The following is a 23700-nucleotide window of genomic DNA, read 5'->3' on the forward strand; positions in this document are numbered from 1 at the left end:
TTGATTTATTTATTATTATTTTTTTTTGCCTTAACTAACAGACATTTACTCCGCATCTCCATCGTGCACAGTATATTTGAATCCCAAATGTATTCAAATTATTTTTAGCCTTGTCATGTGTCAAATGCGACTGGATACACTCGTTATTGTGGCGACGACAACAAGAGTGGAGCACGCCGATTGTATTCGAAGGACAAAATGGGGAAAAACGTGCATTGGTGGTCACCGGAGCACGTTCGTTGAAGTATGTTCACGTAATTTTGAATACGATACGGCTCGCAAGCAGGCAACAAAACGTTTTGTAGCCTAGCAAGCTAGCGGTAGCACGAACGGTTGGACGTAAACATGCCGCCGTTCTGTCGACTCATGCGCTAAAGTTTCGGCGTGGGTGAAGTCATTTAATTCAAACTAAAGTCATTTAATTACAGTAAGTTAGCACCCATTGTTTCTGTCATGTTGTAATGTTGGTTTGACCTGAGTGATTAGAATCCACGATCTGACTAGAGCAGTGATTTCCAACCTTTATGGAGCCAAGGAACATATTTTACCATTGAAAAATCTCACGGCTCACCAACAAACAAAAATGTCACAAAAAGTGGATACATTAATGACTGTATTTACTTCCTGCCATCTAATAGAAGACCATCTATCATTTGTTCTGTCTGTCGCTGTGACTCATTCGCATAAATAGAGGAACAAAGATACATTATTCATTGTAAATATCATTTTTGGAGCAATAAGTAGACAAGTATATGATCGGCCCCAAAAAACCTGATGGTGTAAAGCCTAGTATTGGATGATGTCATGATTGCAACTTCAATAGACCCCTTTTTACTATATTGTATGAATGCGATATACAATTAAAGTAAACATTTGTGAATGACAAAATGAGAACTACAGTAACTCGATACTCCCGAACATTACTGAAGGTTTCCGGGAGCCGGGAGCCTTATAACATTATGTTGTCCTCAAAAAAAGACTTGCTTTGGAAAATACTTCTTTCCACTTTTATACAGAAAAAACCCCAAAATTAAACAATAAGATTGGGTAAGACATGCTTATTTTTATTTATAGTCATTTCTTTTTGTTGAGTCAAGGTGCTTCTTGATTGGCAATATTCCGATCTGCATCACAATTCACGGAGAAGTTGGATCTCCCCCACACACATGAAGACTTTTCATTGTAAATATTGAACACGTCAATTATTTAAGATTGTTTTGGACCCTAAAATCGGGATGAATCCACTCTTAACACACATCAGACCGAAGCACAATCTTATCGTATAATCCTATAAGATTGAATAGCGTCTGGTGTTTAATGTGCTTGGTCGGGAAGGCGATAATCGTCACAAAAACAGGCCAATTGTCTTTATGTGTGTACAGGGCCTTAAATTATTTTTCAAGTACTGCAATTATTTGCAGCTTGAGTTAATAATGAGAAAAAAATATTGATTGGGATGTTTTTGACGCTCATCACTAAGTACTCATGCCCCTGGTCAAAGTGACTCAGGAACACTATTGCTGTTCCTGGGGACTGGTTAAGGTAACTGACATGAATATGATCTCTGCAACATGGCTAATTTGAAACTTGGAGCATGGTTAGTAGCACGGATTCAGTAAAGTCAATAGTAAAATATGAATCATTCAGAAAACAATGATCAGAATTCCAAAGTGGTCAGCAACAAAATTATTTGATGTCAAACTTTGCTATAGTACAATTTATAGTGATATGGGAGCTGATTGGTATTTGCTGATTTGATTGCATTTACTAGTCTCACCATCAAGGCAATTAGCTGAATAAGCTACCCTTTTGTGTCTGCAGGGAATGATCGCGCTGGTCCTGGAGTGCATTGATCGACTCCATGTGTACAGCAGTGCAGCCCATTTCACAGAAGCAGCTGGGAGGGAGGCAGGAGAGGCCTGGAGCTCCAGCCTTAACTCTCTCTACCAACTACTGGGTATGCGCACATGCACATGGACGCCACCATCATATAACACTGGAAAAAAATACCTTCTCGAAAACAAGAGTCTTAAAGTAAGATCTTGTATCGCTAAACAGCCTTTTGTCTAGCTCGAAATTTAGAAAAAAAAAAAAGCCAAAACCATCTTAAAATAAGTACAGTAACATTCCCTGCTCCATCTTGTCCGTTCTAGCTGCACTGATCAGGGGCAACAGGAAGAACTGTGCTCAGTTTTCGGGTTCCTTAGACTGGCTCATCGGCAGATTGGAGAGACTGGAGGCCTCCTCTGGTACGTTCACAAGACTTCGATAGGAACATCACCACACGAACCCAATGATGTAATAATTTGGGAAAAAGCAGACGGGGCAACCAGTGAAAAAGAAGAAGAATATGCATCCTCTCCACAGGCAGCCTGAGCCGAACTCGAGACCTGTCTGTGAAACAGACGCTGTTATTTATATCATTATAATTTTACGATACACACTGTGTATTTTTAGCGAGAAATAATGGATACCAATTCTCCTGTGTTTTTTATACTGTACAATATACTACCTTTCCTACAGGTATACTGGAGGTGCTTCACTGTGTGCTGGTGGAGAGTCCTGAAGCACTGAACATTATCAAAGAGGGACATATCAAATCCATAATTTCTCTTCTGGATAAACATGGACGTAACCACAAGGTATATGAGGTCCTAAACAGTAAAAATCAAGCCACAATATTCATCTGCATTCCGCTACTGTAAATCAGGCTTGTCTCAATTACAACCCGCGGGCCATTTGTATGTGGACTTTTGGTCTTTCACGATTGGACTAAATCAGATTTCTGCCATCAAATCTTGCCGTATCTCCGTCAGACAGTGGCAACCCTACACCACATAAATTCCGATATCACCGCATCCCGTCTTTTACGATCACCGGACTTTATTATCTTGTCAAATCAAACACCGTCGGAGAGGCGGAACCAGAAAACGTGTCACCGGTTTACGTGACCGGATACACCCCGTTACCATGGCGACTACAGCAACAATGACTCGCGCCAATGTAATGTGTGGGGGGAAAAAAAGAACACCATGAGGAAAAACGTGAAAAACATACGGAAAAGTATGTTCACATACTTTTAATATAATATGGCTCACGAGCAGGCAACAAAAATATTCTTTGGAAGATCACTTTAACTGGCCTGTCAAGAATGATCTCATTGTTGAATGCAAACGTGTAAGAGGAATCATTTGTGTGTCAAGTGGTCAATTTTGACATCAATCAAGTTCAGTCTATGTTTTAGTAGGTGTTGGAATGTGTGTTCCTATAGCAGTGATACAATATATTCTAACATCTTTTCTGTTTGTGTATGCTGTGTAGGTTCTTGATGTGTTATGTTCGCTTTGTGTGTGTCACGGTGTGGCAGTCCGCTCAAACCAGCACCTGATCTGTGACAACCTACTGCCGGGAAGAGATTTGTTGCTTCAGACACGCCTGATCAATTACGTAAGCAGGTAAACAGGCATAAACTGTGCATTAGCTTTCGCCATATGTGTCATTTTCATATAAAGACGTGTCAAAAAAATAAATGGTATGGTTTTATATGCGTAAATGTCTCCCGTGCTTGGAGGGAAGCCTGGCGGCACAAAACGTTTTTTTAAAAAAAAAACATTTACACTCTTTATACAATCGTAATAGACATGCAATAGTTCTGACCCTTTCACAAATTCATAGATATTCATTCATATCTCATAAATAACACCATTTATTTCACTGTCGGCAAAATGATGGCCTCATCCTGGCACTTTGGTGTATTGCAACAACATAATGAGGCTCTCTCAAGTTGCATTAATGGTAAAGACAGGAAAGAACCAAAAAGTAACTCTGAAGACACTGCGATGCATTTGTGTTAATTTTCATGGAAAACGCATGTATATGCAAATCCAATATAGCCAAAAATGTAATTAGTAATAGTAGTCATTTTCAGAAAACGTTTCATTTCGGACACCTAATGGTAAAGAAACTTTAGCATTAAAAGTATGGAAGATATAACTTTTTTTTTTTTTTTTTTTTTTTTTTTAGAAACAATTGTGACCTTTTGATGGATAAGAACTGCCAAAAATTCAAATACTCATCAGTAAAATGTATTTATTTTCTAAAGGAAATTCAGTGGGCCATGCCTTTCTGGTTATTGATCATATTATATGAAAATGACCCATACCCATAGGTTGTCATTGTTTTAAGCTTTAGTAATAAAATTCCATCTTCTTCTTCTTCTTCTCCCAGCATGTGCCCTAATATCTTTCTGGGTGTCAGTGAAGGCTCCGCACAGTCTAAGAAGTGGTACTATGAGCTGATTGTAGACCAAGCACTGCCATTCGTCACTGCTGAGGCATCTCACCTCAGGGTGGGCTGGGCCAACAACAACGGCTACATGCCCTGCCCCAGCAGTGGGGAGAGTTGGGGCGGCAATGGAGTGGGTGATGACCTCTACTCCTTTGGCTTTGATGGACTCCATCTTTGGTCAGGTGCGGCTTGCTTGAACATTGTTATACAAATTAAATCGAATGTATGAACGTGAATAATGACCAATAATTGATTGGGTGGGGTCCTCAGCCTCTGCAGTGCAGGCACAGCCATGACAGGACACTCATATGTTCGCAGGCACATACCCTTGGGACTTTTTTTTTTCCTGGTGTGGGGCCACTCGCTTATTGCGACAAATAACTCGTGAATATGCGAATTGCACGAGTGTCCCCTCACTCACGCTCTCGTCCTATAGACTTTTATAATTTACATAACCACTTCCACCACACTTCAGTTGTACAGCCGGGTTCACGACCCTTGTCCTGCATGCTTCTTCTCCTGTCCCTGTCCTGTCCTGTCCTATCTTGTCCTGTCCTTCCCTCACAGGCTGTAGCACTACTGCCCCAGACAGCACTCATATCTAATGTTTCATTGTTCTAGATATATAAGTATTTACTTTTCTCATCTTGTTTACAATTAGTGCTTTGTCTTTTGTCCTCTTTTCTCACTCCCCTCTCGAAACTTTATTAGTACTATACATTTTGTTTTCCCGGAGAACTTCGTGTGGCTGTCTGCTCGGTGGAGTTGGAAGTCGGGCAGTTGTATCGTTCAGTTGGGGATGCGTCCACTGAGCCAAGTTTCAGTGAAGCAGTGAGCGGCAGAATGTGCAAAGTCTTTTTTGGTCCTTGTGAGGAGAAGAAGCTCGACCATTTGTTGGGTGGACAGCGTAGATTTGCAATATGAATCGACGGAAGTGGAGTTCGAAATCCTCACTGTCGAAGCTGAATTGGCACGCAGACACGCTTCCCTCTGTGGCATCGCCTGCGTTTTCTCCGTGCACCATAGAGAGCTGCTACGCCTCTGGTTAGTATTTCTGAAAAACTGTGGATTTGGGAACGTTGATGAAAAATGGTCCAGTGTACAGAAAGGTACGGCTCCTGAGAACCCCTTTTGCCACTTTTATCCAGCATAGTCATATTCATAGATTGCCTTTTGAGTTCATTCAAAGTTTTCATTTGGAGTTGGTGTAACATCCACCTAAAAAGCACTTGGTTTCAGATGGGTGGTTCTGTTCTGTCTCTATCAAATGAGTCACTGTCTTCTTCTGCACCATACAATGGGGCCAATGGGCTTTCTTTACAATGGTGACCAAGGGCAGAACTACAGTGCTGTAACTAGGTGAGGAGCAGCTTGTTGCTGAACAGCTCAGAGTCTGAAGAGAAAGGTAAGCAGGAAAAGAGCAGAGAAAGCCAAAAATGTTCATTCACGTAGGCAGCACTTCATTATCAAGCTGTGGAATTCCACAATTCGTGTAGCCGATCCTTGCATGTGGCGTATTCAGTGGACACATCACCAAACACATAGACCTCATTATAATAATGACAATCCTAATCTCAGATAACAAAATATTAACTTGATTGTTTTATTTCACACTTGGCAGCAATCCAGAGATCCAACTATTTGTATAAAAAAATAAAACATTTAAACATGTCTATGTTAAAGTAACCTTTTCGAGCGACCCTCAGTCTCTCTGGGTGTTTAAAACGTATTTGTCACAGTGCATGTATTGAAGGACGACATCAACAAACAAAACATTGGAGGGTCAGGAAAGCAATTCCAATGAAAAAAAAAACCCAAAGCATTATCAACAAAACGAAAATCAGCGTCACGAGAAGCATGAACAGCATGAAGAAAAGGGGGACATATTCGCCACAAATGAAGATGACCAGAAAAAGGCTGATTATAAACCAGTCTAATGCAGGAAGACTGTGACAAGACATGCTTCCTCCTTTCTTCCATGCAACTCATTGTAGCGGACATGCTCTCCGCAACCTGCGGTGTCACAGTGACTCCCCCCGCAACTTGATAAACTGCTTTCTTCCAAGCCCCTCGAAATCTTGATTTACAGTCATCAAAGAATCATTTTCTTCATTTGAACTCACAGCAGCCAAAAGCTGGGATTCTCTCTCTGGGAGACCAAGCAGAGACAGATCAACAGATAGAGAGTCAGTGTATCAAGTTTACTGGTGCAGCTGCAAGACTTTGAGAACTGTTTGTCCTGATTTGAAACCCCAAGCAGCATGAAATGTGATTGAACCATAAGGAGTTGATTTGCCAAGACTAAGGTTTAACAGTCATTCTATATGATTGATCTATGAGTAAAGAGTACAAAGTTGGGAGTATTTTATAGTAATATATGATTTTAGACCCATTGTATGGGTCAAAATTGTAGACTAGATTCAAACTGATGGGTGTGGTCTTGTCTGGTCCTCGGTCCTCTTCGACACACCCCCTGGGTATTTAACCCCTGACTCCCACCGCCTCACTCTCTTGGTTCTTAGCTCTTGTCTTGCTTCCTGGCTCTTGCTATCAGTTCCCCAGCTACAGGGCGTCCTTCGGCCCCCCCCCCCCCCCCCCCCCCCTTTACTTTGTTCGGGCGCGCGGGTCGGCCAACGCGAAGGCCGGGATGAGAACGAACTCAGCTTCTACGTGGGCCACTACTAGGCGATCAGAGCACCAGGTACGCTTCTAGCCAAGCGTGATCGCTCTGAAGTTGCTAGCCAGTCCCTGAAAATGCAGGAAGAGAAACTGTCGCAACCTCCCACCGAACGCGTGAAGAACAACTTCTTTCCCTATTTCCCGCCTGTTTTTGTTTTATTTTTTTGTGCATCTTTTTTTGTCAACCAAACCTGTCTCCGTGCCTCCTGTAACGCGCTCAGAAAGACCACTCCCCTAAGTCCAGCTGATCTACGTTCGTGAGTAACACAGCAGTGGTTGCCAGACTGTACAAGATTAGTGCCTTATAGTTTGGGATAAAATAATACCTCCACACAAATCCCAACTTTGTACTCCCTCGACACGCTGCAACCTATTCACGCTCATTTTTAGCCTAGCAACAATTTCCCCTTTCATGCGGCTGTCTTTCTTTCTTTCACCAGTTATTGTCTTACGGTAGTTAGCCTCTTTGTGTTTCCCTATAGATCCCTCATAGATTTCATTTAATATTCTGTAAAATTCCAATCTTGGTTGTGTTTTCTGTGTGTTTTGAGTTTAAGTAAACCTCTGTCATCTAGAACTCGTATTTCATCAAATGTAGCAACCTTTAGATTATGAGACTGATAAAAGGTTTGTCATCGCTTTCTCCTAAATTTTATACATATGAAAAGTGAAGTGGTGCCCCTTCACGAGACAAATTAGTTTGATTTTTAACGTTAATGCGTAAATCGGACGAACCCGGAAGTGAACGCAGGCGTTTAACTTCCTTCGTACATTTTTATTTAAACCAATATACGCTACAGCATTCTTGTTTAATGTTTCACGTGCAGTAGCTTTGTCAATAGAGAACAGTGATTCTTTAGATGACACTCCCTTATTGTGAGCATTCTGTATTGTGCTCTTGCACTCATCTGTACAGGACAGCCAGTCATTGTAAGAGAAACAACAGTGCTGAACTTTTTCCATTTAAAGACAAATTTTCTAACCCTGGACTGATGAACATCAAGACTTTTAGTGGCACTTTTGTAACATTTTCTCGCTTTATACAAGTCAACACTAGTTAATCGTGTGTCTTCTGAAAGGTCTTTTGAGTGAGGCTTAGTCCACATCAAACATTCCTACTTGACGAGAGACAATTCTATACTGTTGTGTTTTCTTGTGAACAAAGCAGCTGTAAGCCACACTTCCAATCTTGTATTATTGATTGGACTCGAGCTTGGCTCAGACCTGACTCTAATTAGCTCTTGGAGAATCTGTAGCCTAAAGGTTCACTTACCTTAATAACAATAAATCTTGTGATTTATTTATTTACATTTTTTTTTTAACTTGTCCTGTTCAGCTGCATGGCCCTGCAGAATGGTGGATCTGTATGCCTTTGTGCTGGAACTGTTTTTCTGTACAACAGGGGAGTTTGAAATACTGCCTCTGCTTATTTTTACAGTTTTTAATTATTCTGATGTTTATTAGTAAAGGGTTTTAGGGGACAGAGTAGACAAGGGTAATAGGGGTGAGAACCACAGCAGAACAATAGTGAGACAGATATTTGAACACAAGTAACATTACAACAGTCAAATTGTGTTATTATTTGTGGATTGGGGGGGGGGGGGGATACACCTGGTGAGGAAATGCAATAGCTAACCAAGAGAACAAGATGAGAGAGGACAGAAAAGGGCAGGACAGGATCTGGGAAATGAGGAAGGCAGTGCTACTGACGAGAGGTGCGGTGGGATTCTTTTTTTAGTGTCTAAACACCTGTGAGAACCTGTGAGTTTATATGTCAGTATCACCTGTTATTAGTGGTCCCAGCACAAGCAATTAAAGCCTATAGCGTGTCTTTCGAATTTGTTATTGAATGAACACCATATCACATGCATGTTAGTCAACTGGTGTACGGAGATGCTGAGCCGGCACATTGAGGAACAGTAGCCCGGTCCCCTCCACCCACAAGGGGGGGCCAAGCCAGCGAGCCTGTCCAGCAGGGGACCCAACCAGGGGGACGCCACCAACCCTCCCGAGCAGAACCGAACCACCCTACCAGTCCCAAAGGGAGGGACACAGGCACCGGACCACCGCCCCCTAACGCCCAACACCCACCCCCATGCCCCGCCAAGGGCCCCCCACCCCCACTTCGCCACCCCCAGCCCCAGAGAGCATCGGGGCCCCAGCCACCAACAGGGCCCAACACAGGAGCCAGCCGCCCCCCAAAAAATGGTCATAGCCCGCCAAAGCGAGCCCATGTTAAGCGCCCGTCGTGACCAAGGACGGGCGAGGGCGCCAAGAGAGGAGAGAGGAAGGAGGGGGGGGGCATCTCTCTGCGGCCCGACAACTGAAGGAGGCCGGGCGCGCAGGCCCCAGGAGTCAAACCAAGAGAAATGTGAAAACCCACCACCCACCCTATTACGATGGTTGCCAGGTCCCTGACTGGCAACCATTATCCCTGTGCTGTGATTGTGTGTGGTGTGGTGCATTAAAATTGGAGGGACTGGTGGGGGTGAGGCGAGACGGTCACAGGGCAATAATGACCCGTAACCGTCCCCCCGACCCAGGCCAGCCAGCTCCCCAAATTATGTGCGGATGTATGTGGTGCATTAAAAATCCGCATGGGAAAAGCATAGTGGGCCAGAGAGCAGGCCGGAGTGCCGGGAGACCTGGCCGAGTGCCCTTCCCCCACAGACGGGTGTATGATCCATTAAAACTGGAGGACTGGCACAGCATAGAAGGGGGGGGAACCAGCACAGATGTGCCAGCACCCGACCCGCCGCCTGCCCCATCATGCTTAGTGGCAGTCCCCCAGGGGACCCTGAATGAGATGTGAGTGTGCCCAATCTGCGGAGTATGCACAGTGTGAGTACTAAAAATGTGCAGTGTGTGTGAAGTAAGAGGCTAGAGTCCTGCAGGTCCGGGGTCTAGCAGAAATGTAAGAAATATCCAAGAATTCACGTACTTTTTCCTCCCGCTATTTATGTAATGCAACTTTTTTTTGTGCAGGCTGTATTGCGAAGACTGTTAGCTCACCCAACCAGCACCTTCTGAGAGCAGATGATGTTGTGAGCTGCTGCTTGGACCTTAGTGTGCCCAGTATCTCCTTCCGGATCAACGGCCAACCGGTTCAGGGCATGTTTGAGAACTTCAACTCTGATGGCCTCTTTTTCCCTGTGGCCAGCTTCTCTGCTGGAATAAAGTCAGTGCATTACTCAAAGCTAATTACCCATAATCTTTGATATCAGTCCAATGGTAACGACGTTACCTGCTCCTTGCCATCTTGTTTTTGTAAAGGCTTCGTTTCCTCCTTGGGGGTCGCCATGGAGAGTTTAAGTTTCTCCCTCCTCCAGGTTATGCTCCGTGCTTTGAGGCCGTGTTGCCCAGAGAGAAACTAAAACTTGGGCCCAGTCAACACCAGCCTGCAGCCGGAGACCTTTTGGGACCCACTGTCACCATGAGCCAGGCAGCATTCACACCCATGCCTGTAAACACCAGCCAGGTACAGATGCCTGCATTATGCCTGAAAAAGGGCTTGTACAGCCCCGTTCATCACTTTGATTGTTCTTATCATATACTGTATTCATTTTTGAATACCTCATTTTGCATCGTTGGAGGGCTAAACTATTAGTAACAACACAACATGTTTAGTTGTCTGATTTGAAACTTCAATTTACATTATTACTTACCAAAATCTCCCTTGCAGGCATGGAAAAAAACAGCATATGTTCATCAAAAAGAATATCCTGTGAATTGCAAATAGGGGCCACACCTCTACCACTAGAGTGAAGAGGAATTTATGCTGCTCCCTGTTCTTTTTTTGTGTCTGTGTGTAGATTGTTTTGCCATTTCACTTAGAGAGGATAAAGGAGAAGCTTGCAGAAAACATCCATGAGCTGTGGGTGATGAACAAGATTGAATTTGGCTGGACCTACGGTGTAGTGAGTATTGACATCCTAATCGCTCTGCCTATCCATCCATCCCTCCCTCCCTCCCTCCATCCATCCATCCAGTTTTCCTTCAAGCAACTCCAAAACCTCTTCACGGCAATATCATTTGGTGGTGTTCACAATCGATAGTTATCTAATAACATGACAAAAATACTTTAAATAAAATACTGTAAGCTCTCATACATGCCGCTCTGAAAGCGCCAAATAAATTCACTGGCATAAATAGATGAACAATTCTTGTAAATAAAAAACAATTTGAGCAATAATGTCAAATTTTATAATTTCTCACTGCACACCTGAAGAGCGCTCACGGCACACTAATGTGCCCCGGCCCGGGCACACTAGTTGAGAATCACTGCTCTAGTATTACAACAAACAGCCACAATGACGAACTGTGCATTTAGGACATAAAAAACACAAGTATGGAGAGTCATTGAGCAATGTAAGTGTACCACTGGTGTGGTGATGCAGATATAATGGTATTGTGCAAATGATTCAGAATCCTCAAGCAATTTCAAGTGACTAATAGTGCAATGATCTGGTACAGTAACAATTGTGCAAATGGTGCAGAGTTCTCAAAGTAATCAACAACACTATGCAAATGGTGCATTGTGATAAAACAGTGAGTGCACGAATAATGTAATGTCCCAACATACAGGTGGAAAATAGGCAGGATGTTACAATGAAATTGTAAGCCAACAGTTTAAGAGGTTGATGGCAAGATGGAAGAAGCTGTTGGAATTGCTGCTGGTTTTAGTTTGCATTGTTCCATAGCGCCTACCTGAGGGAAGGAACTGGAATAGATGGGGACCAGGATGTTGAGAGTCCAAGAGGCTCTTGCATGTCTTGCTAGTCTTAGTTCTGGCAGCGTGCAAGTCCTCAAGAGTGCATAGGTGGGTACTGATAATTTTTTTCGGCAGCCTAGACTGTCTGTTGCAGTCTGATTTTGTCCTTTGTGGCAGCACCAAACAAGAATGTGATGGATGAACACAGAAGCGATTCAAAAACTGCTGTGTAGAACGACCTCAACAGCTCCTGTGGCAGTGCCATCTTCCTCACCTCAGGAAGTACATCCTGTGGTGGGTCTTTCTGAGGATGGAGTTGTTTGTCTCCCACTTCAAGTCCTGAGAGACTGTAATTCCCAGGAACTTGAATGTCTTGACGGTTGACACAGGGCTGTAGGACAGCGTGTGGCGAAGGATGTTTCCTGAAGTCCACGATAATTTTAAACTCAACCAATCAGAGGATGGAAAATGCTGATGTCACTCTAAACCAGCTAGCAGACTGAAATTTTATTGGTTAAAAAAAATAAATTCTTCCATTGCTAATAGTGTATATGGGCCAACACTTATGGCATTGAAGGCCTTGGGCAAGATTTGATTGGATTAAAAAAAAAAAAAAAAATTCTATGTATGTGTGTTTTCCAGATTCGAGATGACACTCAGAGGCAGCACCCATGTCTGGTGGAGTTCTCCAAGTTGGCGGAACAGGAACGAAGTTACAACTTACAGATGTCTGTGGAAACTCTCAAGTAAAGTATTGCTGCGTCATTAAAAAGACAGTCGAATCTCTCAGGTCAAACAACAAATCCATTCTAGGAAGCTTGTTAACCAATTTGCTCATGAGTCTAAGCAGCTTTTTCCATAGAAAATAATAGAAATCGAAATTATTCATCCCACGTTCAAACTACCAGCGTGTTTTTATTATATAATTGTTTAGTTATCATAAAAGTCCAAAATTAAGTCAACCCCTGATAATAATTAGATGTAGACAATAAAACAAGACTTGACTTTTAATGACAAATGATAATTATTTTTTTTAATTATTGTTTGTCACACAAGCTTAAAACAAGGTTATCTATGGTGGTGCACAGTCTTGGAATGTCTATGCCTTTTGGGAGGCCCCCACAATTTTTGTGTGTATCCTGGTGAAAATGAATGCATTTTTAGGGACCCCAAAACACGACACCCCAAAACTCACTCAGTAGCGCCCCATAGAAAATTTGTCCCCGACAACCCTAATCGACACGAAATTGGTGGACGTCAATCATAACTGGAGACAAGACAAAGTCGCAAGGACCCATGCCTTAAACCAAACAGGAAGTGTGCCATTTTGGTTTAAAGTAGCCATTTTAAGTATATTCCAAGGCTCATACATTGACAAACTCCTACTTGCTAATTCAGAGGTATCGTAATTTTTTTGTGTATAATGCACATTCCCACATATTTGTGCACATTATTGAAAAGTTAATAGTGCACATTATACATAAGTATAGGGGAAAATGGAAAACACTTTGACTTTTTATAAATGTATGCCGCCATCTCGAGGTTATGAAAAAGCTGTACACTTTCATTCAAATATGCCATCGCCACCTAGAGGTTATGAAAAACCTACACTTTCATTCCAATATGACAGGGGTACATATGACAATATGACAGGGGTATGTATGACTGCATATATGTACAGGTGTGCTCATCAGTTTTTTTTGTTTTTTTTTTAAATACGACTGATGACTGAACAACAACCATTGACAGTTTAATTTGAATCCCATTAAAATTAAATTAAGTGTTTCGCCTGGCCCTTCATGTTTTCTTTAAAAAATTGTACTCATCGTAAAAATTCTGCCTGGGTAATCAAACATATGCGCACAACCGTGTGTTTTCTCATTTACTAAATAAAAGTAGGGCTGTGAATTTCAAAATAAGAGCAAGTAAATAAAAAGGAATAAAGTATTAGTAAGTAGTAGTAATTATTACGTGTTCAAATAACGTGCTTAACTTCAGAATAATTATTTGAAAAAAAAATCTAACAAAATACAGATAATACTTCATGTTTTGATCATATGGGTAGAAGCAAAATCATGGATTGTAAAAATGCATTATACATAGGGAGAAGGGTTTTCCAAAATTTTGAGGTCAACTTTGGGGGTGCGTATAATATTATATATAGGTACGCATTATACATGAGAAGTTACGGTAGTAGTGCGTTGTCGTCTAGCCGCAATAGGGCACCGTTTCGTGTTTCGTCTCAGGAATCTGGCAATCCCTCGCAATGTTGCACCATGCTCCACCAGTTCGCAAGAATGTAGCATTAAGGCATCTAATGTGGGCATAGTGTTAATGTTGGATGATACAGGTCGAGGATTTGCCATGAAGAGGGTGAGGTTATACCCCAATATGAACATGTCACTAAGGATTTTGCATGTGCGTGCGTGTGTGTGTGTGTGTGTGTGTGTGTGTGTGTAACAGAACTCTTCTTGCTTTGGGGTGCCATGTTGGTCTTTCAGATGAACATGCTGTGGAGAAAGTCAAAAGTGTAAAACTGTCATCAAAGTGAGTTACCTTTATTAAAGATGAACATGTTGAGCTTGCCAGACGGGTGATGTTCTAATAGTGTTGCACTTTATAACTCTTATCTTTGCAGCTATGAGTTGTCCAGTGGCTACAAACCTGCTCCCCTGGACCTTTATCATATCAAACTGACCTCCACTCAGGAAGCCATGGTGGACAAATTGGCTGAAAATGCACACAATGTCTGGGCAAGAGACCGCATCCGCCAGGGTTGGACCTATGGCATTCAACAGGTCGGCATTGTTGTCAGTGTGTGTCAGACCATCAATAGTGGGCGATAGTGGCAAGTATGAAACAACAAACGTATGATAGCTAGCAAGTCGGTGGAAGGGGTTGAACGACTTAATATTTTTTTCTAGTCGACGCTAAGGTGATGATGGTCGAGTCGACTTCGACTAATCAATGATGTGATTTTTATTTTATTCAGTTGCACAGGCCCCCCCACCCCCGACTCGTTCATCCAATCACATTCATTAACTCGCTCATCCAATCACATCCAGATACCTTCATGGCTGAAGGTTGGATGACTTCTTTGGTGACATTAACTGTTCATTTTCAGAATAAAGAGGTTATTGATCAACAACTCCAGTATGGTCTTTTTACTGTTATAGGAGGGTGGTTAATGTATTTGTGAGTATTTAAGGCTGCTCGTCAGCTAGCATTAGCGGTTGCCTTTTCAGATGGGCATGCATAGCACTTGTGCTTTTGGGATATTTAAAGGGTAGGCTTTCAAATTTTGCAAGTGACCATGCTACTGGGCTCCTTTTTCGTAAAATGGTGCCACATGCTAGTTTTCTACTTGGACCCACCAATTTTTTATTTCAGCGAGGCATGCGTGTTGTTGCCAAAACATGTGATTGGCAATTAATCAACCTCATGCTATTACCCTCATTGCTGAGTGGTAAAGTTGACTCCAACCCCGAGTTGGTGAAATTCAGAAATTTCCGTTTGTCTGTGTAAGGTGAAGAAATTAAGTATCTGATTCCGGCATGTTTTTAAGACTATGAATTATTTTGGACTAAAAGAGAAACCAAGTCAAAAGAGTGCATTCAGCCAAGTATCTAATCTGACTCCCATCATAACAGTTCACTAAACCTTGACATGAGAGGGGAAGGCCCTGACCCAAATACCAAGAAAAGGCCAAACATAGATTACACTCAGAAACCTAATAAGGTTAAGCACAGTGTGAGCATGTGTGTGTGTGTGTGTGTGTGTGTGCGTGTGCGTGCGTGCGTGCGAGAGCGTGAGACAGGGATTACAGGATGGCACGTATCCCCAAAGAAGCATGTTTTACAGTGACCTATGACCATAAAACAGGGCTAAGATGCACAGTCAAAACAACAACAAAGCGAGGGCCAGTGCATTTTTCGTATATTTGTTTGTATTTTTTTCAATTCCATTTGCCATTTTTGGTTTTTGTTCCAAAATGTATTGGCATCTTTTCCCTTGCATTCGCGATTCTTCAACTACAACCCCAATTCCAATGAAGTTGGGATGTTGTGTTAAACATAAATAAAAACAGAATACAATGATTGCAGAAATCACTGCATGTAAGCGGCAAGGCCGAAAACAACATGCCCGTGACCTTCGATCCCTCCGGGGGCACCGCATCAAAAACTGGCATCAATGTGGAAAGGATATCACCACGTGGGCTCAGGAACACTTCAGAAAACCAATGTCAGTAAATGTCAGTCGGCGCTACATCCATAAGTGCAACTTGAAACTCTACTATGCAAAGCAAAAGCCATTTATCAACAACACCCAGAAACGCCGCCGGCTTCTGTGGGCCCGAGCTCATCTAAGATGGACTGATGCAAAGTGCAAAAGTGTTCTGTGGTCCGACGAGTCCACATTTCAAATTGTTATTGGAAATTGTGGATGTCGTGTCCTCCGGGCCAAAAAGGAAAAGAACCATCCGGACTGTTATGGACGCAAAGTTCAAAAGCCAGCATCTGTGATGGTATGTGGCTATGTTAGTGCCAATGGCATGGGTAACTTACACATCTGTGAAGGCACCATTCATGCTGAAAGGTACATACAGCTTTTGGAGAACCATATGCTGCCATCCAAGCAACGTCTTTTTCATGGAGACCCCTGCTTGTTTCAGCAAGACAATGCCAAACCACATTCTGCACGTGTTACAACAGCATGGCTTCATAGTAAAAGAGTGCGTGTACTAGACTGGCCTGCCTGCAGTCCAGACCTGTCTCCCATTGAAAACGTGTGGCGCATTATGAAGCGTAAAATACGACAACAGAGTTCCCGGACTGTTGAACAGCTGAAGCTGTACATCAAGCAAGAATGGGAAAGAATTCAACCACCAACAAAGCTTCAACAATTAGTGTCCTCAGTTCCCAAACGTTTATTGAATGTTGTTAAAAGAAAAGGTGATGTAACACAGTGGTAAACATGACCCTGTCCCAGCTTTTTGGGAACGTGTTGCAGCCATAAAATTCCAAGTTAATGATTATTTGCTAAAAACAATCAAGTTTATCAGTTTGAACATTAAATATCTTGTCTTTGTAGTGTATTCAATTAAATCAAGGTTGGACATGATTTGCACATCATTGTATTCTGTTTTTATTTATGTTTAACACAACGTCCCAACTTCATTGGAATTGGGGTTGTATATGGCATCGCCAGCGTATGTACTGATGCCTAATTTGTGACCATAGAAACCCAACCGAAAATATCCAAAGTGGTACGTCAACGTGTTCTCTTTTCTTGTGTTCACATTTGCCTGCCAGGATGTGAAGAATCGCAGAAATCCTCGTCTGGTGCCCTACAGTCTTTTGGATGAGAGAACCAAGAAGTCAAACAAAGACAGTCTAAGAGAAGCTGTCAGAACTCTGCTGGGTTATGGATACAACCTGGAAGCTCCTGACCAGGACCACAGTATAATACCTACTTTCCACTGCATCACTCTATCCATAGTATCCCATTTGATGTGGCTTACTGTCTGCCCCCTCTTGTTTCTTTAAATAGCTCATTTTGATCACAGCAATATGTCTGCTGAAAGGTTCCGGATCTTCAGAGCTGAAAGATCCTACTGTGTGAATGCAGCAAAGTGGTACTTTGAGCTAGAGGTAAGAGGGAAATATGGGAACAGGATCGTCCAACTACAGCATACTGCATTATGCAGAATTAAATCACTCTTAACATTAAAAAGGTTGGCTGTTTTTGAAACAAAATGTGTTTTGGTGGATCATAGATTTAAATCTGTTGTATGATATCCGGGATCCACGCAGACATCAAGTTACTGTTAGTTTTCTTTTGTCATTTCTATCACAACTGCATATGTCCCTGCATTTGTCTCAGGTAGTGACAGCAGGAGAGATTAGGGTTGGCTGGGCAAGACCAGGATGTCTACCAGATCTAGAATTGGGTTCTGATGAAAAGGCTTTTGTCTTTGATGGATTCAAGGTAGCTACATTTCTCTTATGCAGTTTTCTCTGATTCCACATGGACTGTTTGAAATGCTTTGGTTGACCTATCCTGTTCAAAAGTATTGGAATAGTGAGGCAAAACATTTGAGTTTGACATCAAAGATCAATGCAACACGAAGAGAACATGTTATTTTCAGGTATCTACATCGGAATTAGGTGCATAACATCCATCCATCCATCCATCCATCCATTTTCTGAGCCGCTTATCCTCACAAGGGTCATGCGAGTGCTGGACCCTATCCCAGCTATCAACGGGCAGGAGGCGGGGCACACCCCGAACTGGTTGCTAGCCAATCGCAAGGCACATAGAAACAGACAACCATTCGCACTCGCATTCACACCTACGGGCAATTTAGGTTCATCTTCAATGAACCTAGCGTGCATGTTTTCGGGACGTGGGAGGAAACCAGAGTACCCAGAGAAAACCCACGCAGGCACAGGGAGAACATGCAAACTCCACACGGGAGGGGACGGGAATCGCACCCAAGTCCTCAGAACTGTGAGACAGACGCTCTAACCAGTCGTCCTCAACTGTTCTGCCTACATAACATTCTTATTATTGTTATTAACACTTGCATTTTCCTTTTGCGTTTCCTTTTCCAGGCTTTCACACAAGCATGTACTCCCCTTCAGTGTCTGTTTTAGCAGATAATGTGCATTAATCCAAATTTGAAACTTTGCATAGACATTTAGTGCTAATTATTTTTTGAAGGATGAATGCAACAAAACACACCTGTCAGTCGCATTCAAATACTTTTGCTCGCATGAAGAATGGCTGTGTTCAAACATATATCTAATCAAAAGACACGTACCTGGAAATAAATGTGGTTAATCTGTGGTATCATATTCATCTATTGATGTCAAACCCAATGGTTTCGGTCAACTGCACTGGTCCAATACGTTTGGAGTGGAGTGTATGCATTCATTGTGTTGATTATTCTGAATTTTCCTGAGATATGAATCAGTGTCGATGGTTGTCTATATGTGCAAACATCAATACGCTTTCTGGAGGAGCACTTATCCTCATTCGGGTCACAGGTGAGTTTGAGCCTATCCTAGCTGACTTTGGACAAGAAATGCACCCTGGACTCGTGATAAAAAGAATAATGAAGAGCATATTGTGTACACTTGTTGATGACTGTCGTCACTGTGTTACATTGTATATTTAATGCCTTGGACATTCTTTTGTACTGTTCTCCTGACTGATACCGTCAAACAATGAGATCCCCCTGATGCTGTGGAAGCGCCCTGCAGATCATGGCGTGTGCTGTAAGATGTGACTGCAAAAATGTCAGGAAAAGCCTTCTAGAACAGCTGAAATTGAGGGGGTCATCTGAGGCACTTAAAATGGTGGTTGTGTACTGACTCCCATTTAACATGGGTTTGAATATGATCAGTTAAAGGTCCCATATTTTGGCTATTGCAACCTCCATAGAGTGACTCTCTAACATGGAATTATAAAGGTCCCTCTGACAACCACTGTATTTTCACGACCATAGGGCGCACCGCATTAAAAGGTGCAGTCTGAGTTACGGGGTCTATTTCTACATTTAACAAACACATAAGGCGCAAGCATGGTAAAACATACGCTAGCTTAAAACATACGGTAGCATGCATGCACGCTAAAACAAGGCACCGGGAGCAAAACTGAGTTCGGTTGTACTTTATTGAAGTATTTAACAATGTTCTTTGCTCATTCATCCATTGCTCGAGTTGGTCTTCCAACTCGGGCCACCTCGCCTTGTTTCCGCGTTTTGTTTTTCTTTTTTTTTCCACAGAAACTCAGCTTTGTCTTCTCGACTTGGCGAAGCTCGTTTTCCTGCTTCCTCCACTCGCGAACCATGGTTTCGTTGATCTTGAATTCTCTCGCGGCCGCTCGATTCCCATGTTCCTGCGCGTAACTGATAGCTTGCAGTTTAAAACTGTGCTTCGTAAGCGTGTCTCTTCGTAGGTGACATTTTCGGGGGTCCTTAGCCAAACCGATGTTGTTTTGCACAATGCACACCCCGGAAATGCTCCCAGTCAGTCAAGCGGTAAAAATAAATACATAAACAAATAAATAAAAAAACAAAACAAAACAAAAAAACACCCCGGCGCAGGGGGGACGTGGCTTTAGCCTCCTCCTTCACGCACCCTCCCCTGTCCTCAGCCACGTCCGCTTTTCCTCTGTGTAAGCAGCGTGTCGACAGGAAATGCTCCAAAAAAAAAAGAACAAAAAAAGTCAAGCGGAGCGCTCATCACAACATTTATAGATGTTGGAACTCGGTGCGCACATAAGGCACGCCACATTATAAGGCGCCCCGTCCATTTTGGAGAAAATGTAAGACTTTTAAGTGAAAATACGGTACTTCTGTTTGACCCGGTTTTGTATCCGCTTTGTCCATATTTGGCCAAGACTGCCCTCTTTCCTCTGATTGGTTCTCTCCGTGTAGAAGACCCACTGGTGAGCGCACACGTTTGTTATGTTGACAGTGCTGGCTTAGGACCGAAGATGTAGGCGGAGAGCTTCGCTAGTCACGTGGATAAGCTTGAGAAATTCAAATGAACTGGTTTCAGGCCCCTCGGAAGAAATACGTCTGGAACTCAGGAATGTCTGAAGGATTATAATTCATATTTCACCATAGAGCCAATATAACTCCCAAATACGAGAAAAAAGTTGGTTTGGTAAAATATGGGACCTTCTAAACACTGCCCCATCTCCAGTTATAAGGGTGTGCACACCGGCGCATCCACATTATCACAGTTGTTTATTGTTACTTCTACTCTTAAAGCTTTTATTATTTATAGTTGTATAGGGGCGACTGATTAGCACATCTGCCTCACAGTTCTGAGGACCCGGGTTCAAATCCGGGCTCGCATGTGTGGAGTTTGCATGTTCTACCCGTGCCTATATGGGTTTTCTCCGGGTACTCCGGTTTCCTCCCACATCCCAAAAACATGCATGGCAGGTTGATTGAAGACTCTAAATTGTCCGTAGGTGTGAATGTGAGTGCAAATTGTTGTTTGTTTATATGTGCCCTGAGACTGGCAGGCGAACGGTTCAGGCTGTACCCCGCCACTTGCCCAAAGATAGCTGGGATAGGCTCCAGTACCCCCGCGACCCTAGTGAGGATAAGCGGTATGGAAGATGGATGGATGGAGTTGTACATGTTATAGGTCACATTAATGGTGGGAAAAGTTTTGAAATAATTCACCTTGGTGTAATCTTTTTATAACACAAAACAATAGACTGTTGACCAAATTATTGGACCACTTCATCACTGCACCAAGTGAAAAAAGAAAATATCCACCTATATCTGCCCTGCTATCATCTTTTTTATTGGCTGGTGATTGGCCCAGGATACACTCCTCCTCTTGCTGGGATAGTCCTCCAAGTATACAAAAGGACTAGCAGTAAAAGGGATTGGATTTTCATTCAGTTCCATTTTCCATACAAACAGACCCTTAGCCTTGTTGGACTAAATGTTTTCCAGGTTCAGCGCTGGCACCAGGGAAACGAGCACTTTGGGCGTGCCTGGCAGACAGGCGATGTCGTTGGCTGCATGGTGGATCTGAATGAACACACCATGATGTTCACCCTGAACGGAGAAGTGCTGCTGGATGACTCTGGCTCTGAACTGGCTTTCAAAGACTTTGATGTTGGTGAAGGTTGGTGTTTTTCACAGTCACGTGGCATATATACTGTAGCTCGCTAATTTTAAAATGTGTAACTGGTAAAACATTCCACCGTCAGGACATTCCATGCTTCAATTTGAGTACCCTGTTTTCAATACTAATATTTGACCAATGAAGAAAGGGCATTCCTCTGCATTGTTCTAATTATGCTCTACTAGTTATAAGGTAGGCACGGTGAGCGACTGGTTAGCACATCTACCTCACAGTTCTGGGGACCGGGGTTCAAATCCCGGCCCCGCCTGCGTGGAGTTTGCATGTTCTCCCCCTGCCAGGCTGGGTTTTCTCCGGGCACTACGGTTTCCTCCCACATCCCAAAAACATGCGGAGTAGGTTGATTGAAGACTCTAAATTGCCCGTAAGTGTGAATGTGAGTGCGAATGGTTGTTTGTTTCTATGTGCCCTTCGATTGGCTGGCGACCGGTTCAGGGTGTACCCCACCTCCTGCCCGGAGATAGTTGGTATAGGCTCCAGCAGCCCGCGACCCTAGTGAGGATAAGCGGTAAAGAAAATGGACGGATAGCTATAAGGTATGTCTTAGTCGTTAAAATAATGTGTAGAAAATAAGAACAAGCTCATTGGTTAATACAAATTTTGGGGGACAAGCGTGGAATGTGCATCATTAAAAAAAACAAAAAAGTGGAATATATGATAAAATCTAACATGTGACTTGTCAGATCCCAAAGCAGAGGCAGCGCACTGGAGTAACTCAGTCTTGGTTTAAATATAATAAAGTAAAGTAATGCTGCCTTATAATGCAGCCCTATGGGAGGCACAAGGCAGTGCAAACTGTTGGCCGGTCCCAAGCCCGGATAAATGCAGAGGGTTTCATCAGGAAGGGCATCCGGCTTAAAACTTTGCCAAATAAATATGAGCGTTCATCCAAAGAATTCCATACTGGATCGGTCCGCCACCGGCGCCGTCAACCTGCAGGATGCCGGTGGAAATTCAGGTACTGTGGGTCGAAGACGAAGAAGTGGTGGAAAGCGGGTTCTTCGGCAGAAAGAGAAGAGGAAAGCACAGAGCCTAGAACTGAATGTGGGGACTTTGAATGTTGGGAATATGACAGGAAAATCTCGGGAGTTGGTTGGCATGATTATTAGGAGAAAGGTTGATATATTGTGTTTCCAGGCGACCAGGTGGAAAGGCAGTAAGGCTTGAAGTTTAGGGGCAGGGTTTAAATTATTTTACCATGGTGTAGATGAAAAGAGAAATGGAGTCGGGGTTATTTTAAAAGAAGAGTTGGCTAAGAATGTGTTGGAGGTGAAAAGAGTATCAGATCGAGTGATGAGGCTGAAACTTGAACTTGGGGGTGTTATGTATAATGTGATTAGTGGTTATGCCCCAAAGGTAGCATGTGACCTAGACCTGTGAAAGAGAAATCCTGGAAGGAGCGAGACGAAGTAGTTCTGAGCATCCCAGACAGAGAGAGAGTCGTGATTGGTGCAGATTGTAATGGACATGTTGGTGAAGGAAACAGGGGTGATGAAGACATGATGAGTAAGTACGGCATGCAGAAAAGGAACTTGGAGGGACAGATGGTGGTAGACTTTGCAAAAAGAATGCAAATGGCTGTAGTGAACACTTTTTTCCAGATGAGCCACGAATATAGAGTGGAGGTAGAAGCACGCAGGTGGATTACATTTTGTGCAGATGATGTAATCTGAAGGAGGTTACTGGCTGTAAAGTGGTGGAGAGGAAGATTAAGAAGACAAAGGCAGAGCAGAGAACCATGTGGTGGAAGCTGAGACAGGATGAGTGTTGAGCAGCTTTTCGGGAAGAGGTGAGACAGGCTCTCGGTGGACAGGAGGAGCTTCCAGAAGACTGCACCACTACAGCCAAGGTGATCAGAGAGGAAGCCAGGAGAGTGCTTGGTGTATCTTCTGGCAGGAAAGGAGAGAAGGAGAATTGGTGGTGGAACCTCACAGTACAGGAAGTCATACTAGAAAAATGTTAGCTAAGAATAAGTGGGACACTGAGAGGTCCGAGGAGAGGCGAAAGGAATACATTAAGATGCGACACAGGGCAAAGGTAGAGGTGGCAAAGGCCAAACAAGACGCATATGATGACATGTATGCCAGGTTGGACACTAAAGAAGGAGAAAATGATCGATACAGGCTGGCCAGACAGAGGGATAGCGATGGGAAGGATGTGCAGCAGGTTAGGGTGAATAAGGATAGAGTGGAAATATGTTGACTGGTGCCAGTAGTGTACTAAATAGATGGAAAGAATACTTCGAGGAGTAGATGAATGAGGAAAATGAGAGCGAACGAAGGTGATGTATGATGACATGTATGCCAGGTTGGACACTAAAGAAGGAGAAAATGATCGATACAGGTT

At 43.0% G+C, this 23700-nt stretch overlaps 1 protein-coding gene across 2 annotated transcripts in view; it reads left to right on the plus strand.

Annotated features, from left to right (window-relative positions):
* ryr2a (ryanodine receptor 2a (cardiac)) overlaps positions 1–23700 on the plus strand; it is a 325067-nt gene that overhangs the window by 61007 nt on the left and 240360 nt on the right. For both annotated transcript variants that reach the window (XM_061755631.1, XM_061755632.1), the window contains exons 14-28: positions 1822–1957; positions 2154–2249; positions 2524–2642; positions 3322–3455; positions 4228–4469; positions 9952–10144; positions 10240–10444; positions 10779–10883; positions 12320–12423; positions 14141–14224; positions 14316–14475; positions 16990–17137; positions 17228–17328; positions 17561–17665; positions 21162–21336. In XM_061755631.1, the coding sequence (XP_061611615.1) occupies positions 1822–1957; positions 2154–2249; positions 2524–2642; positions 3322–3455; positions 4228–4469; positions 9952–10144; positions 10240–10444; positions 10779–10883; positions 12320–12423; positions 14141–14224; positions 14316–14475; positions 16990–17137; positions 17228–17328; positions 17561–17665; positions 21162–21336 (2107 nt within the window). The remainder of the gene's footprint in view (positions 1–1821; positions 1958–2153; positions 2250–2523; positions 2643–3321; positions 3456–4227; positions 4470–9951; positions 10145–10239; positions 10445–10778; positions 10884–12319; positions 12424–14140; positions 14225–14315; positions 14476–16989; positions 17138–17227; positions 17329–17560; positions 17666–21161; positions 21337–23700) is intronic.

This window comes from Phyllopteryx taeniolatus, chromosome 19, assembly GCF_024500385.1.
Source record: "Phyllopteryx taeniolatus isolate TA_2022b chromosome 19, UOR_Ptae_1.2, whole genome shotgun sequence".
Classification (NCBI taxonomy): domain Eukaryota; kingdom Metazoa; phylum Chordata; class Actinopteri; order Syngnathiformes; family Syngnathidae; genus Phyllopteryx; species Phyllopteryx taeniolatus.